This window comes from Epinephelus lanceolatus, chromosome 15 (assembly GCF_041903045.1).
Source record: "Epinephelus lanceolatus isolate andai-2023 chromosome 15, ASM4190304v1, whole genome shotgun sequence".
In the NCBI taxonomy this organism is placed as follows: domain Eukaryota; kingdom Metazoa; phylum Chordata; class Actinopteri; order Perciformes; family Serranidae; genus Epinephelus; species Epinephelus lanceolatus.
In genome coordinates, this window is record NC_135748.1 from 42,908,447 (window position 1) to 42,926,486 (window position 18,040).

Here is an 18,040-nt window from a genome sequence, read left to right on the forward strand (position 1 = left end):
CAACATGCGTCCATTTCCTTTCAGGTAAATGAGAACGACAGATTGTGGGGCGACGAGGGAGACTCTACCCTTCCCTCTCCGGGCCTGTCGGACCGTGGAGCTGAGCCTGTGCGCCTGTCCCTGCTGCTGGGCCTCGGCTGGCTCGTCCTGCTGCTGCTCTCTGACCAATAAGAGGCCTCGCTCAGCTGGCCTCCACGGACAAATAGGGGAGGGTTGGTATGAAAGAAAGAGCCATTTCTATGTGTCAAACGACGGTGGGGGAAAGGGTCGACTCCGTCCTGCCCCACCCCCCTCTCCCTCTCTGTCACAAAAATCACACTTAATCTCTTTTTGTGAATCATGACTCAGAGCAGATGTATTGTGCCGCCCACGCCCGTGAGAAGATTGTTGGAGAGGGTGCCGCCGCCGCACCACGGAGGAGGGAGGGGACCAGGAAGTACACACCTCATTTCTTGCTTCACGCCTGTCCAAATACAAACTGTTACACATGACACACACATGCAAACTTTGTTCATAAGAAAATATCATTGGAGCTTCAGTGGGGTTCAGAAGGTGTACAGTGAAGAGACACTGACGATGCAGTGCAGGAAAAATCTAAAAAATATAAAAATTAAAAAACAAAACAAAAAAAAAACACTATTTTTTTTTTTTTTTGTTCCTGAACATTCCTCGATGTAAAAGAAAAATATTAATGTTAAGACTTTTGTCTCAGAAGAACTGTGATGAAGTGTTTCACAAGATTTAAGGTGGATGTGTGTTTGTCCACATGCAGCACTCGGCTCATTCTGCTCTGCTCTTTACTTTAATGCCACATTTCTTTTATTTTAAATCTTAATTAATTAACATAATTTTGTTACCCAGAATGTTAGATGGAAGCACATGTGTATATATATAGTTATAATCGAGTCAAATCACAATGAAATTCTTTGACTGTTTGTTGTTGTGTTTTCAGTTGCAAGATGAAGAGTTCATTTCCAAATAAAGAACATGTAGAAAATATAAGTTGTGAATTGAAATTTAACACTGAATTAAGATTAAGAAGATTTCCCAAAGTCTGCAGAAGTTTTTTATTTCATCAAACAAGGACCTACATGATTTATTAGCCTTTAACGTACTGGACTTCGCTTTGATTTTAAAGCTTTGAATCATTTTGTATGAGTAGATGTCATTTTTGCAGACAGTGGATACCTCACTTTGGAAGGGGACTCTTCATGTGCTCATTCATTCAGCTTTAAGTGTGAGGGTGAGACAAACATTTGGGTTTGTTCCTCTTCAGAAATGTAAAAAAAAAAAAAAAAAAAAAAAAATATTTGTGGTTTTGGTGACGCAACAAGAGATGGAAACAAGTTTATATTTTTTAACTATATGTGGAATTTACCGCAGAGAAACTGACGAGTTTGTGACCAATCATGCTTTGCCGCTGTGGGAGGGGTTGCTGGGAAAACAGACGGTGTGGGGTTTGATGCGTGAACGGATGCATCTGTCTTTGGAGAGACTTTTGAGATGAAGGTGACCCATGTTGGCCCACTACTCACTGGGACCCTTTGCTCAATGTGAGACGCCAGAGGATTTACAATGTGCTCTGCTTCGTGAAGCAGACGTGTTTATGAGAAGTGTCGGGACGGACAGACGGAGGTTGGTTAGGCGCAAAACGCTCTTAACAAGGAATGTGTCATCTTCAATACTGCCACTGAATCCAGTTCTCTGAGGAAGCACCCGTTTGTGTCACTGCATTATTCAACGACACAGCACACGCTGACTTTAACACCGAGACCGAACACGTGAGCGACAGCAGACCTGATGAAAGTGACATGTTCTCGTTCGAGTTGGACCTAAAAACGCTCACACAGTATAAGCTCATATTGTCATAACAGCACAAACCTGTTGGATTCTGTCTGCCAAGTTTTACAGGACGGAGAAAAAACTGTTATTTCTTCCTCACTGACGTCCATATCGTTTTGAAATGAGACCCCAATGGGTTTTAACAGGGTTGTACGGATCTGAAAACACATCAACAGCTCTCTTAAAGGGGCAGTTCACGCAAATCACAGATATCCTCTCCCCTCTGCCCTCAGTGGTGACATAAAGAAGTGTGATGCATTCACTTGAGACTTGAAATAAAGACATTATTATCTCAGTTCAGAAAAATAGGGCAAACGTGTGTTCTCCATCAAAACTTTTAATTCTAACAAGATTATTACCTCAGAATTCTGGGAACAGTTTATTATCTCGTCAGTTCAAAAAACAATCACTTCAATTCAGAAAAACAAGCATTTACTTGGGCTGCAGTCAGCCAAAGAAAATCTTTGACTGAAATGCTACCTACTCTATAACCAGTGGATTGGACGATGGGGGAAAAAATTCTGCACGTTACTTCTAGTTAACTAAATCACCACAGAGCACTGAGTGACCTCTCTCTGGTAACGCTGTGTGTTCACCAAGGCATTTTTTCTCATGACGTTACTAATGTTAAATGTCTCTGTGACGCTGCACAGAGAGAGAGAAACTTCCTGTTTTTAACCCAGATGCTAACATTAGCCAGTATAATAAATCCACAGTGATAATATCCAACAATTTATGTGACTATTTACCCGTCTATTAGTTCAGAAGAAAAAGAACAGAATTTTTTCATGAAAAATATTTTCCTGATTGCTGAACATTAATTTAGAAAAACAGTGCATTTTTTTTTTCTTATATTTTCGAGACAATAATCTTGTTAATTCAAGAAAAACAGAAGATTTTTTTTCCATCAAATTTCTCTAATAATTTTGAGATACTAATTTGTGTAATTAAGAAAAAACAACAGCAGATTTTTTTTTTTTTTTTTCCATTTAAGTTTTTCTCAGAAATCTGAGATAATGATCTTGTTAATTTTGAAATCAGGACTGTTTTCCTTGAGTGAATGCATTTAGCTTCTGTAGTGATGACACATGCAGATCTTTCTGTCTTTATTTGCCCAGGTTTAAGATATGGTTCTCTCAGATTGCTGCTGCCATTCAAATACAATAAAGATCATTAAACTTTTTCTTTGGGAAGTCGTTCCAGTGATGTCACTGTTGATACCAAAGCTTCGAGGTGTCTGTTTCGTATGTACAGCAGTTTACACTGAAGGTAGGTTTTTTTTTTGGACACTGATGCATCATCAGCATATAAAAATGTTGTAACCAATGAATTAGTTAACAGTTTACACATCCAGCTGTCATGGTGCAATATTTGCATTCATCTGGCAACCTAACAAGAGCAAAAATTAAACACCTCTTTTAGCTCTGTTTTACTCTCCACTAACTCCTGCGGAAAATATTTCTTTAGCAGCTAAATGCTCCACCAACGTGTCTCTGACTGTGTCGGCATTTTGGTATTGGTCAGGTAATTTTATCAGAGGAAACAGCTGAACACTACAGCTGGAAAAGAAAGACATGACTGAGTGTGTTAAGATTGAATTTACTGCTGTTTAACAAAAGCAGTTCGGGATGCACTGATTTATCGGCTGATATTCTCCTTGTTGACTAACACTGGCCTGTCAGCAAATGAGATGACATCACCAACGGCAGTGGCCGATGTTTTTCTGTTGTGTCACACGAGTCTAAACAGCCGGGCTCCAGACGAACAGCTCATTTATTCACCCTTTATGTGCAAAAATAGATAGGTCCATTTTAAAAACCATCACTCTTCTTATACTACTGTGGTCCTTTACATTGGTACAGATACAACCAATGGATGGCACCAGAGGGCGGAGTCAAACACTTCACACAACATATTACCACGTTGTCATGTTCCGCCATTATTTAAAAAGTATATGTCATCTCTGTTTCATTCGTACTCATAGGCTTTCAGAAAACGTGCACAAATAAGGTTGAAATGAACGCAAATTAAAAACAGAAGGCTCCATCTGTCTCTGTATCTACCGTTGAGCATAAATGAACCCTAACTGCGTCCCATCGTCCTGAAGACAACATAACATGTGTATGGGAATAACAGTGGCCCTGTCCAAATGAAAGGGCGCAGGAAACTCACTGTCGCCTCGTCAGGAAACGCATCCTATTGTTTCCCTGATGATGCTACACTGTTAACAACAAATCAGCTGGAGCTAACAGCTAACGGAGGCTGCATTGATTCAGAGGTCTTAGTAAGTACTGAGATACCTGATGGTAAAATGACACAAGTTCATTCTAATCGAGTTACTTGCCTGGCACATACACCAAAAAGTTCAGAGCTTCTGGGTTTACTGCCGTGGTGTGCAGGAGGTGAATATGTGCTCAGCTCACAAACTTTACGCTGTGATGACATCACAGCGTAAAGTTTGAAAACACTTTTTTCTCAGCATTAAGAAAACTTTTACAAATAAACAACCTCCATAGGTCAAAAATTCAAAATAGAAAGAGTCAGAATTGAGCTTGTTTGCAGTTGGACATGTCAACAGTTTTACAGACGTCTCTTTATAATGGAGGTCTAAATGCTGTGTTGGGTTTTTGCTGTGATACAAAAACTGTCTGCGAGGCTGAGCGGCGTTCCTGGGCGCCTGGTTGAGTTACATTTTGATGCATTCAAGCTCTGGTAACGCTAAAATGTGACACTCTCATGATGTGTTCAAATGTAATGTCATAAGAAATGTTTTAAGGCAGCTGTTTGATGGAGAAATCTGTTGATATTTTCACAGCAATATAAAATAGACATCAGAGAGGGAATTAGGATATACTATGCAATAAAAAGACTGAGATGCTTTTGGAGATGCTTTTCATGCAGAAGAAGGTTATATTAAAGGTTGTTTCATAAATAAATTTGTATGAATTTTTTGCTCATTCAAAGGTAGTGAAACGAATAACTTTAAAAAACCTGAGTTATTTTTTTAATAATCAAGATTTGTTTGTTTACCTGGAACAAAAGAGGGAATAAAAACCACATGAAGCAAAGTGACCTACAACAAAAACATCGGTATCGACTACCGGTCAATTGTTAAACATCAGATTCAACCTAAAATTTCATAATCGGTGCATCCCTAAAAGCAACAGTTTGACAAACGCTGAAAAGCTCAATCATAACGTCCCTGATTTGACCCGTGGTTAATTAAAAGATACTTATTAGCGCAGCTTTAAACACATTTTGTAAACTGATGTGTATATGTTTTAAAAAGCTTGTTGACCGCAAACGTAGCCAGGATATAAAATACATACAGTGACTTTTAAGAGCATTCTGATCAGTTACAGTCGAAGAAAATTCAACTACAAATGATTATCTTTAACGATCTGGCAGCTGTTAATTCTTTGTGCTGAACACTGTCGTCGCTCATCAGGAATAAATTGGCACCAAACAAAATAGTCCCTGCTGTTGACAGGGTGGCAGAATACATTTACAGAGGTGCATATCTTAAAGCCTGGGCACATAAAATCCAAACGCTCTGCATGGCGAGATGTGAGTGATGTTTTTGTGCTTTGGGTGAAATTTAACATGTTTTGGGAAAAAACTGCAGTTGTGTGTTTTTGTGGCGAGCAGAGTGTGAGTGATACCTTTCACAGAGCTCCTGTCTCTTATCATGATGTGACACCAGCCGAGCCCTGTCGCCCCGTTTTGATTTGTCCTGTGATTTATCAGTCAGCGGGCATTGCGTCGTGTCCTCTGGCGCCGTGAGGTGACTGACCAACCTGCTCCCCGTCCGTCTGCACTGGCAGGATCCCAGATGTGACATGTGTCGCTTCCTGCAAATAGAGACAACACTGTAAGTGGAGGTGAATTCTGCCTTGTCTTCTTGTGCGGAGGGGACAGACGTTTTGAAGTTTTGGTCTCCTGACAAGATGTGACTCCTGACCCCCGTCCAGATTCATCAAAGTTCAGCATCACCTCTGAATTTCACAGGAATATTTGCCCTTTTCCTCCCTCTGGCAGCGCTCCTGGCATCCAGTCAAAAATCCATTTTTCATGGCACACAGGGCGTGACGTGTAGAGATGTTATAGTATAGTGTATATACTGCACAGTGTATACCACATATATGATGTCTATAACATTCATACCTGGGTATTAATAAAGAGGATCTTATCTAAAGTTTTGCTTTTGATATTTCAGACAGGAAATCACTGAGAGGCTGATTCTGACAACTTTACAAAGCACAACTTTGAGCACAAACTTGTGCATCAGAAACTTTAATAAATGAGACCCCTGGTGTAAACAAACCAAATTTGTGTTTCTTCTAACCTCCTGTATACCTCAAGGCTACAGTGCCAGGGCACGTTGTGAGGCAGCTCAGGTAACGCTCACTGCAGCTGCAGAGAAGTGGAGGACTATAAAGTACTGTATGTGAGACACAAATGTATCTGGTACTGTAGTCGGAGTACTGGGTTGTATGACTCCGCCCACCAGTCCACCCTGTGGTTGTATGACTCCGCCCAGCAGTCCACCCTGTGGTTGTATGACTCCGCCCACCAGTCCACCCTGTGGTTGTATGACTCCGCCCACCAGTCCAGTGTCTCTGACAGTCTCCATCCATGTCAGTGAAAACATGGATGCTTCACACACAGAAGATCTATAGACGAATTTGGCGAGCGATTTGTGTATGCCGTCATCTTGCGGTGGCGCCATTGCTGCGGTGACATGTGTCAGTCATCAACTCATTATGCTGTCATTGTGAACTGATTCTCTACAATGACAGCATCATGAATAGCTGGATTGATGATGTTAGACAGTGGCCTCCGGTAACTGCAATTTAGAAATTAATCATTTGTTTGAGCGATAAGCAGGAAAGATTAGAGCAATAGGGAGATAACAGACTGTATCATTAAACACGGTGTAATATAACGTTAGCATACGTTACGTGTGCTGACGTTAGCAAGCTAGCAGCGTGACATTTAATCATTATGGACAGGCTACGTGACTAAAAACAACAACACGTGTTTGTGTTTTGTTTTAGGTATTCAAGAATATTTTATTGATCGCTTGGCCTCCGATGACCAGAAAAACGGCAATTACAGGTCTCTGATTGAGGGTCAAAATTACCTGAGCTCCGGATGGGTCGGGCAAATTTTACACCACCTTTTAGACGACCATCACATCATATTGAAGGCAATCGCCTTCAATATGATGTGGTCACGTAGCCTGTCCATAATGATTAAATGTCACGCTGCTAGCTTGCTAACGTCAGCACACGTAACGTATGCTAACGTTATATTACGCAGTGTTTAATGATACAGTCTATTATCTCCTTATTACTCTAATCTTTCCTGCTTATGGCTCAAACAAATGATTAATTTCTATATTAATATCGGTACTCATTTAAGATACCTTCATCAGTTACTGGAGGCCACCGTCTAACATCATCAATTCAGCTATTCATGATGCTGTCATTGTAGAGAGTCAGTTCACAATGACAGCATAATGAATTGATGACTGACACACGTCACCGCAGCAATGGCGCCACCGCAAGATGGCGGCATACACAAATCGCTTGCCGAATTCGTCTATACAATCAGCACAGTTTCAAGATTAGAGTCACCAATTCAGTATCTGACCAAATGTCTCCCCTTCTGTTCCTGAGATATGACGTTAAAACATGATGATGTCACAGTCAAGCTGACCTTTGACCTTTGGGACATAAAATGTCATCACTTCACTTGAAGTTTTGTCATAATTAGCATGGGAATTTTTGAGTTATGGTATGTTTTGTGAGGTCACAGTCACTTTGAACTTTGACCACAAACTTCTAATCACTTTACTCTTCAGTCCACGTTTGTGCCAAACTTGAGGAAACTATATCAAGGCCTACGTTCAAAAGAATGAGACAGAAACAAGGTCACAGCGACTTTGACCTTTGACAACAAAAAAATCAAATCACTTCATCACAGATTCCAAGTAGATGTTTGTCTGCTCTGAAGAGAAAGTGTTCTTGAGATATCACGTTCACACAAAGAGACCCAACAAGCTCACAGTGACCTTTGACCACCAAATTCTTATCAAACTAAGAGAACGTTTGTGCCAAATTTAAGGAAACTCCCTCAAGGCCTTCCTGAGATATCACATTCACAATCATAAGACAGACACAAGGTCACAATGACTTTGACCTCTGACAGCAAAAAATTAATCAGTTCATTGTTTAGTCCAAGTGAACGCTTGCAAGTACTTCTTGAAATATAATGTTCACAAGAATGAAACAGACAAGGTCACAGTGACCTTTAACCGCCAAAATCTTATCACTGCATCACCAATCTGGAAATCCATCGGTTAAAAAAAAAAACAAAAACAAAAAACCCTTTGTTTTTCGTCCTTTACCTCACAGCCCGGAGTTTTTCGACTAACGGAAGTGCAGGGGCCTCAGCGATCGCTCACGCCCTTCACTTCCAGCGGTGCCCCCAGGGAATCGCCGTGTTGTTTACAAATACTTTGGGTAGAAAACCAGCAGAGTTTAGCTATATATCACATTTTTCACGACACTATATCACCGTGTAGACTAATCTGATGTTTGTCAAGTCTATAAACACAATGACTGAACAAACGTTACTATTTCTGTGTGCACGTAATTAATATGGTTATTGTAGATTAGTTGGGCTAACCGTTAGCTGTTAACGTTAGCCATTAGCGGTGTCTGTAATAACCATAGACTGTATAAAAATAAGGTAACATTAATAACTCAATGAACGGTCCATGAATAAAATATTTTTTCCAGCGGATATCTTAGTTACAACATGATTGAGCTAGCAAAGCAGTTTTGTGTTGCTATGTGTGGTATTTGTTCAGTTTTGTGAAATCACGATGTCTAGAAAGCATCAGTGGCTGCAGCTGACAGGGACAGCTAACAGCAGCAGCAAAGCCAACATCAGGACGTCATCTGACATCCGCTGGAAAAAAAAAAAAAAATTCACGCTGACAAGATGGCGTTTTGGGTGGAGCGGTCGCCATGGGCGCGGAGCTTGCTGTTTCTGTAGGTACACATTTCCTGGGGACACCTGCACGTCTCGACCACGCAGAATCTGTCTTGAGAGATTACTGCATCACTGATTCCAAGTAAATGTTTGTGCCAAATGTGAAGAAATTCCCTCAAGGCATTCTTGAGACATTACATTCACAAGAGTGAGACAAACACAAGGTCATAGTGACCTTAACCTATGACAACAAAAAATTGAATCCCTTGATCATCGACTCCAAGTAGACCGCTGTGCTATATTTAAAGAAATTCCCTAAAGGTGTTCTTGAGATATCACATTCACAAAAATGAGAAGGCCAAGTGACCTTTAACCAGCAAAATCTAATCAGTTTATTATTGGGTTAATAGATATGTTTGTTAGCCTGGAAATCCAGACCCAAATCTAGAAAGATTTAGGGTCTGGCCATGAGTAATGAAAATGGCCCAACTCGAGGGGTGGCACCAAGCATGCATTTGTAAATATCACTGCACACAACTGGATAACACTACGACCAATCAGAACAATACACGGGGTGACGTATATGCTTAGCTACCAGCGGAGCTAACTGGTAGATTAGACTCTTGTCGTATCCGGTCGGCAAAACAGCAAAAACGTCCTTCTTGCAAAGGAAAGATTCGAGCACCGTCTTCTGTTCCTCTTTTAGAGAAGAAGCCAAGTCTAACTCATTCATTGTAGCGGCCAAAGCCGTTTCAAACAACTGGTGTTCATCCGTAGCCATCTTGCAATGTTTACTGACTGATTCTGGACTTCGTCATCGCAGCGCTATCGTCATCTGTTTAGCTCGCTTCTGGCCCGCCTATATCAGATACACCGATGTGATTGGTGCAGCTCGGTTTCATGAGCATAGGTAATGAGCATCATTACTGATTGCCAGAGTGACTCACTGAGCAAATGCAAATTGTGCTCTCGCGAGAACTCTGGATTTCCAGGGTAGAAGTTTGTGTCAGACAGAGCATGTGAGCGGAGTGGAAGGATTTTGTGTTGAGTGAGGAACGGCTATTTTTTTTTTAAAGCAATTCAATCAATTTTATTTATAAAGCCCAATATCACAAATCACAATCTGCCTCACAGGTGGAGCGGAGCCTTATCTCTCGCTCCAATTTCGCTCCAGTCGCTCATGCCCCACCCAGAATACATCTTTGCACCTGCGCACACCCACACTGTTTTCTTTCATAACTATGGAGTTTACTGTGTACTTCAGAAAAGAAACTGAGAAGAGAAGCAGCGGTACCTTGGAGAACAGTCCCTAACTGTGGGGAGAGGCGAGAGGGCTTCCCTGGAGGTCGGCCTCTTAACCTGGTCCGTCTCCTCTACACTTTGACTTATTTCCACCCTGCCGACAGCGGTACCGTGGAGAATGGTCCCTAACTGCGGGGAGAGGGCTTCCCCGGAGAATCTACCAAGCTCATGTTTTATTTGTGAATAGAAGATTACAGGTTAGGGTAGTATGACGCAGTTTTTTTGAGTGGAGTGGTGAGTGAGTGGAGCGGGATAAAATTTATGATGGAGTGGGCCGGAGCGGAGCGAAGAATGCGCAGAACCAAGCGAAGCGCACGAGCAGCGCAAAGTAACAGGTCTGCGAGCGAGAAGCGGAAATTTTCACCCAGTCCGCTCCGCTCACATGCTCTGGTGTCAAATTTAAACAAATTCCCTCAAGGTGTTCTTAAGATATCGTGTTTACAAGAATGAGACTGATGCAAGAACACACTAACACTGATTTTTGACCGTAAAAATCTAGTCACAGTAACTTTGACAACGAAAAATCCAATCACTTCACTCTTGAGTCCAAGTGAACATTTGTGCCAAATTTGTAAAAAAAAGTTCCCCTTAAGTTGTCCTTGACCTATCACCTTCACAAGAATGAGACAGACAAGGTCACAGTAAACTTTGACCACAAAGTCTAATCTCTTCAGCACTGATTCTGAAAGGATGTTTGTGCCACATTTGAAGAAATTCCCTCAAGGCTTTCTTGAGATATCGTATTCATAAGAATGAGATGGATCCAAGGTGACAGTGACCTTGACTTTTGACCACCAAAATCTGATCAGATTATTTTTGAGTTAATGTGAATGTTTGTGCCAAATTTGTACGAAGAAATATCATTTACAGGAATAGGACGGACAGACGGACAACCCAAAAACGTAATGCCACTGACGAACGACTATAACCAACATGGAGTCATAAGCAGTCCCTGACAGTAACCTGCCGTACTGTAAACTTACTGCGTCATCGTCGTCTCGCCCTCCTGCTTGTTGTGGCTGAACAGAAACTCTCAGGCACTCATCCTCTGACAAAGTGTGACTCCAGCTGCCGCTGTGCCACCTGTGCTTTGCATATGGCAGCTGTAATTGATGCCAGTCTCCATGTTTTGGGTCAATGGCTAAGTGGGACAGACCTCCTGCTGTCCCACATACTGTAGCTGCTGCTGCTGTGGGCTGATTAAAGGCTCAAATCTGACCACCAACAGGAAGCTGGGCTTCAGATCTGAAACTTTTAAACATCCAGAACAGGGTTTCTGAATCTCTCCTGATCTCTAACATTTTTAAACTCTTCACTGCAGCAATTAAAGATTCATCAAGTTTCAGCAGCGCAGAGGGAATTCTGCTTCATACATACTGAAGTGAGAGGCTGAATCACACGTCCACACTCTGGGCCTGTGGACTGAGCCCTCTTGGACTTCAGTCATACTGTGACGTGTTCACTGTCATCACGTAAAGTCTGTGAGGGCAGAAACTGCAAGCTGATGATACACAGGCCTAAACTCAGTTTCACTTGTTGCCATGGAAATGTCTGAGCAACAGCTACAGTCATGTACACGGTGATCTCTGCTGTCATATTCTGTCTGCTCATCTGTCCCTGCAGATAGAAATCACATATACAGGCTGCAGAAAATATATTTCTATACAACATACAGACGTCAAACATTTAAATAAAGTGTTTATTTCCTGGTGAGATCAGCAGAGGTCTCAGTCAGTGATTGAAGTCGGATGAACAGACTGAAAACTTTATCTTAAGAGGTTAAACTGATGTTGACAAAGTTTCCTTTGGTGAAATAATTTGCAGTTGGAAAAAATCTAATAAACTCAAACATATTTTTATATCAATACTCAGCATATCACAACATTTAATATCATATGATATTGTAGGTCCTCTGGCGATTCCCACCCCTACAATCTGCACTTCAACCAACCATAACCCTTCTGTTTTCATCCCTTTAAGGATCATTCTGACTGATAATAATATTACGTCTGTAATACCATGAAACCACAATATTTCCTGAGATGGTTTTCGTACCATGAAAATCTGTTGCAACCCTTCCCTGGACAGGTCACCAGACTATCGCAGGGCTGACACATCAGCACCATTCACACTGCTTGTTCAAGGAACATTGTGCTGTTAAGCCACCACGCTGTGCTGTGTATAAGGTAAAATCAAGAAATGGAGGGACAGAAATGTCTCGCCAAGTAAGACTGTTGCGTTGTAGCAGTTAGCAGTTAGCTCAATAAGAAGAACAGCAGCTGTTAATGTCCACAAACAGTGAAAACAAAGAGGTCCAGGAGCTCCTTACCCTCCGAGCAGAGGATGAGATCAGCCGCCATATAACAGGGACAAACACAATTCTATGACTGGGCCTTTATAACAGAAGTAAATGTTTCCTCACTTTAAATGAAATGAAAGTTGCTGTAGAAACTGCTTGCTGAAATTTCCGTCCCATCTGAGCAGCACAGCTCAGCAGTAAACTTAATTGTACCTGTGCAGTGTTCATTAGGGCCTCCTCCACCTTTTACCACATTAAGTTCAAGGTAAAAATATCATTATCCAAACAAACAAGACGATGACTGATGCGGAGCAGCTTGCTGCTGGCCTCGAGACACACAATCTGTTTCACTCTGACTCCACAGCTCTTTGTGTTGTGTTTGCTCACCTTATTATCATCCATGTCTGTGGTTCAGGCTTTTCTCCTTCTTCTCATTCTTTGGAGTGAAGCCAGTGTGGAAGAACAGGCAGCGACATCATCTGTGCGGCTCAGGGAGCCGGCGCTGGCTGCTGAAATGACCACCAGGAAACGACAAAGAGGAAGGGTTTCTGTCAGAATGGTTTTCTTGGTAGGGAAGAAAAAAGGCTACAAAAGAAACATCCAGCCTCACCAACAAAACAGTGACATGACAATATGAATATATGACACACAACAAGAACAGGTCACACTCCAGCAGTGAGTGAAACAGCACTGAAAATTTCCAATGTTACAAAGGAGGAAGAGGTTGGGGCCTGCGCTGCAGTGTGAGAAACTTCATCTAGATATTACAACAGCAAATCTGAAAGCTATTAACTGTACTGACCAATCAAACATCTCAGGCATTATTACCTCCTCCTGCCACACTGGCATTAATCTGAGAGATTACGTCCTGTCTGCACAGTTCAGTCTATTCCTTAAAATTTAAGAAGAAAACACAGACAAACAGAGCTCATGTTAGCTGATATTAACGAGAAGGTTTGGTAGTTTCAACCTGGACCCCATTTTTCAGTGTTTCTGTATCAACCAAATCAGGTCTGGTTTAGAGGAGAACCACTGTGATCAAGGCTGTGTCTTAAACAGAGGTTGATGCACAGTGGAAGCAAGATGGCGGATTGCATTGATGAACTGAGCCTTTTTTTTTTGGTATTGCAGATATTTTTTTTATTCCAAAAAGCAAGCACTGACTTCCTAATAATGATGACAGCAAAATACTTTTACGTGCAAGTCTCCATTATCTCTTTCTATCCTGTAGAATATGACACGCCCACTTATCTTCAAGTCAAGGAAAACCTGCTATTTTTTTGGGAACCAACTTTCCAGGTTCTGAACCTATTTATTTTTGGTTGAAATGCTCAGAATGGTTCAAAAATAGGTGCAGGCACCAGAATGGAACCTGATTCATGCTGGTAGAAAAGGGTTAGAAGTGAGTAATGGGAATAACAGTTTTTGAAACTGGTCCAGTGTTGAGCTAAACAGGCTGCAGTGTGACCACTCAGGGCGTGTTCGACAATGTCCGTCCACTAACAGTGTTTGTTTTGTCACTGACAGGCTCAGACTGTTATTCTAAGTGTCTGACAACATGATGAAAGGATCCCTACAGAGATAGAGCTTTGTGTTAAAGAGTAAGATCCTTTTTCTTAAACCAGAAACAGCCCTGAAATCACCGTCACCAAACCCACCAGACTACATTTAAATAAACAGTCATGTTAGTGTGTATAGAGGCAGCATGTTGTCACATCTAACTGGTGAATTAAGGGTTAATTTAAACCAAACCAGAGCTGGTGATTGTTGGAACAGTGTAAAGATGTTTAATGATGATAAAATGAGTATTTATTTAAATGCAGTCTGGTGGGTTTGGTGACGGTGATTTCAGGGCTGTTTCTGGTTAAACAAAAATGATCTGACTCTTTAACATAAAGCTCTATCTCTGTAGGGATCCTTTCATAATGTTGTCACACACATACAATAACAATCTGAGCCTGTCAGTGACAAAACAAACACTGTTAGTGGACGGACACTGACGCCCTCAGCATTAACACTGCAGCCTGTTTCATCGCCGGAAGATGCAGCACTTGTGCTCAGTACTGGACATTTTCAGGAAACTGTTGTTCCCATAATGTCAACTAGACACAAACATGGGGAAATAAGGTCGGGGTTAATAAACACCACAGTTACCCTTTACAAAGGAAAACTAGAGCCTTCTATCAGCTCACACTGAGGGTTGTATTACTGAGTATTTGATGGATTTTCTGTGATCATTCAAACACTGACACCATTAAACCAACATGGAGGATGAAATATGAAAATTTAACAGAAGTTTATTCACAGTTCCTTCAAAGCTGGTTCCTCTGTATGTTCCAGGGTCAGCCACCCTGCAGCTCACTTCGTTAATTATCCAGACACCACAATGGGCTAATTTCTCTGAGCAGCATTCTGGAAAAGAAAAATACTAATAACATTTTTACAGGCTGCGGCAGTCTGCAGGGAACTTTTACTTCTGCAACAATAAAGCAGATGATTAGGTTAAGATTTTTAATTAAAGGCCAATATCAAACCAAAAGCAGGGTCAGAATTACCACTGACAGTGGTGTTAAATAAAACACTGTGGTATGAATTTATTAGGACGATGATCTTAGAAATACATTTTTTAAAGGTGATTAAAGTAGTAAATGGGAGGCTTTACTTATGACGGAGGAGAGGTGGTGCAAAAGGTGGAGGCATGTCAATGTTTTAAGCACTGGAGATGGGATTATGTTTTTTTAATTTGGTTTAGGGGAGGGGCATACAAAATTAAATGGTTGTATTTTTTATTTATTTTACTGCAGATTTTTAATGAAAACATGCCCTTAGAAATCACCAAAATGACACCATTAATCAGCCAGAAACTGGAACAACATTGGATTTACAAATTTCCGACAGTCAGTCTTCTAACTTTCAAACATCAAAGGGTACATTTAAAAATCTGATAATTAATTTATGGTGGAGGGAGGGTCATGGATTTTCCTCCAGTCTCTCAGGGAGGATCAGAAATTAAACAACCTTTGTTGGAAGACAACTCAAAATGGTAAAGAACGTGGAGTCTGTATTAACCTTTTACTGCTCACAATATAGTTTCAATCTCACCTTCAAATCCACAGTGAGTATGTTACATGCATTAGCTCGCTAGCTAACCACTGTGCCCTTTGCAAACAGGCTACATGTAAGCTAATGTTAGCTATTAGAATATCTGCTATAAGCCTTAAAGCCAAGTGTACGTTAGTTAGCAATCTTCAGCTGAAACATACAGGTAGCTCGTAGGCTAATAGCAAACATTCTAGCAGCTGACATTAGCTTACAATTAGCTCCTACAGTGCACAGTCAGCTAGCTATAGCATACAGCAAACTTACTGGGGATTTTAAAGGGTGCAGCAGTTTCTGTTTACTTCATTTCCTTTTACAGACCAGTGATACTCATCTTACGGACCAGGAGCCAAATCTGGCCCCAATCAGGTGGCAGGTGGCCCCCAAAACACTTTCTCTGATTCACAGGGACAATCAATTGATTCACATTGGGATTTTTTCAATATACATTAAGCTGCCTTTACACTGCCTGAGGAAACCGCTCGGACAACGACTAAAGTAATCAGAATCAGAAATTATTTATTGATCCCAGAGGGAAAACTGTGATTCATCAAAGTCGCTCTAATATAAATAATAAAAGAAGTAGGAAAAAGAGTATGAAACAGAGGTATGCAAATGTAAAGTAATAAAATACAATAGAAATAAAAATGTGCATTATGCCACAATGTTTAACACTAGAACTTGACCATAAGAATATCTTCCCTGTGCTGAGTCTGTAAGTGTGTAAAATACACTAACATGTGTTACGTTACACTTTATAAACTAGTGTTACATTCAGAAAAATAAAACATGTATCATGCTGTAACGTTCACTACAATATATACAGCAATGGAATAAAAACAAGACTATACATAAGAAATATGTACAATTATGTGCATTTTATGTTGAATGAATAAAATGAGAATAAATTCATACACTAAAGAATATTGCACAGATAAATAACTGCACTGTAAAAACTGTCACTGTAGCACAGAAACATAATACAGCTTGTTTATCAAAAGGAGGATCAGCTGACAGACGTCTGGGCTCAGCTCTAAATGTCCTAAAATCCCAGAAATACCCCCATGTACATGCACAGAGCTGCTGACTGACCTCTGACCTCCTGTCATTTTGCAAAAGTGGCCTCAGGCAGTGCATGTTGAGTATCCCTGTTACAGATGCATCAATGTGTTCTTCACTTAACACATTCAGTGAGAACTTGTGATTCTGCATAAACTGTTATAGCACACTATGAGTCCTCACTACAGCTAGACTCACAAGTCAGTCTTTAGATGCTTTGCTTAACTAAAGACTGATGTCTTTCTCCCTGATTTTGTGTTTAGATGGGCGGATACAATTTCAGAGTTTAAAAAACTCCCTACGTTGCAGAACCAATAGTAAATCTGCAGGGTGGTCCTTCGGTGGCTCGCTGAACTCTTGTGTTTGTAAACACAGTCCCACTAGAAACACGTGTAGCGGTACAAAATGGCTCAGCCATGCTCGCAGAAAACGCCGTCAAAGTTAGTGGATGTTTGTCGTGTTTGCGGCGACACATTCTCGCCAACTAAAAGAAACAAACATAATCTTTTACAAGGCCATGACTCATCCGTCCGGCCGGACTATAGAGGGAATCGCCTTGTAAACAAGTAGTCCGGGTAGAAAACCAGCAGAGCTTTTAGCTATATATATATATATAGCCTACGTATCACATTTTTCACATCACTGTATCACCATTTAGACTAATCCGATGTTTGTAAAGTCTATAAACACAATGATTGAACAAACATTACTATTTCTGTGTGCACGTTTAGCTGGGCTAACCGTTAGCTGTTAGCCGTTAGCGGTGTCTGTAATAGGTAATAACTCATTAAACGGTAAACAGTAAACATTGTAACTATTAATGTGATATAATATAAAGATGCTAACTTTGCTGCTAACGCATATGAAGCTACTTACGTCATCCGTCCCGTTAGCTTAGCGTTAGCTTTTAGCATCCTGATGTGTTCGTGGATAAAACCGAGATTTTCCACATCCGGTGACGTTTAGAGGTGATTTTACAGTAAAGTCCCAAAGAGACGTCACAGCGACTCCGTACTGTGATGACGTGTTGATCTCCCAGGTAACGTGAGCAGTGAACGGTTACTGGAGGAATTTGAATCAAATCCTCAACTCTGATTGGACCGCTAAAAAGTGGGCGGGGTTAATGACCGGCTCGATGCGGAGCTTTTTTCATTAAATCTTTATTGACATTACAGATAACATAAAAACAAAAAAGTCATTATAAAAATATTAAACAACGACAGTGGTGTTAACTGACTGTGAAGTTTCATTTTTAAATACCGAAAATAAAAGTTAAGTGTGGCTACATTTAGATTTATAAGTATGATACAAGTGTTACATTGACAGCTATTTTAGATCATTGTCTTTAGATGAAAATGGTTATTAGCTTTAGTTACATTTTAGTTATTTTTGTCCTTCATAGTTTTAGTCAACGAAAATTTTAGATATTTTAGTCGT

The 18,040-nt window shown here is 40.7% G+C and overlaps 1 protein-coding gene and 1 long non-coding RNA gene across 6 annotated transcripts in view; one reads left to right on the plus strand and one right to left on the minus strand.

The window, feature by feature from the left end:
• Window positions 1–6,165, plus strand: part of gfra4a (GDNF family receptor alpha 4a) — a 273,372-nt gene extending 267,207 nt beyond the window's left edge. The window contains exon 8 of the mRNA XM_033642931.2: window positions 25–6,165. Coding sequence (XP_033498822.1) covers window positions 25–171 — 147 coding nt within the window. The 3' untranslated portion in view covers window positions 172–6,165. The remainder of the gene's footprint in view (window positions 1–24) is intronic.
• The window catches only part of LOC117267195 (uncharacterized), a 49,279-nt gene extending 31,670 nt beyond the window's left edge, over window positions 1–17,609 (minus strand). For 2 of the 5 annotated variants that reach the window (XR_004502539.2, XR_004502536.2), the window contains exons 1-3: window positions 17,480–17,609; window positions 12,833–12,954; window positions 5,505–5,693 (exon numbers count right to left, since the gene is read on the minus strand). This is a non-coding gene — a long non-coding RNA (uncharacterized LOC117267195). Of the gene's footprint in view, window positions 1–5,504; window positions 5,694–12,832; window positions 12,955–13,273; window positions 13,338–14,750; window positions 14,858–17,479 lie in introns of all 5 variants that reach the window. The other 3 variants (XR_013493426.1, XR_013493428.1, XR_013493427.1) reach the window with 3 other exon arrangements.
• Window positions 17,610–18,040: the final 431 nt, after the last annotated feature.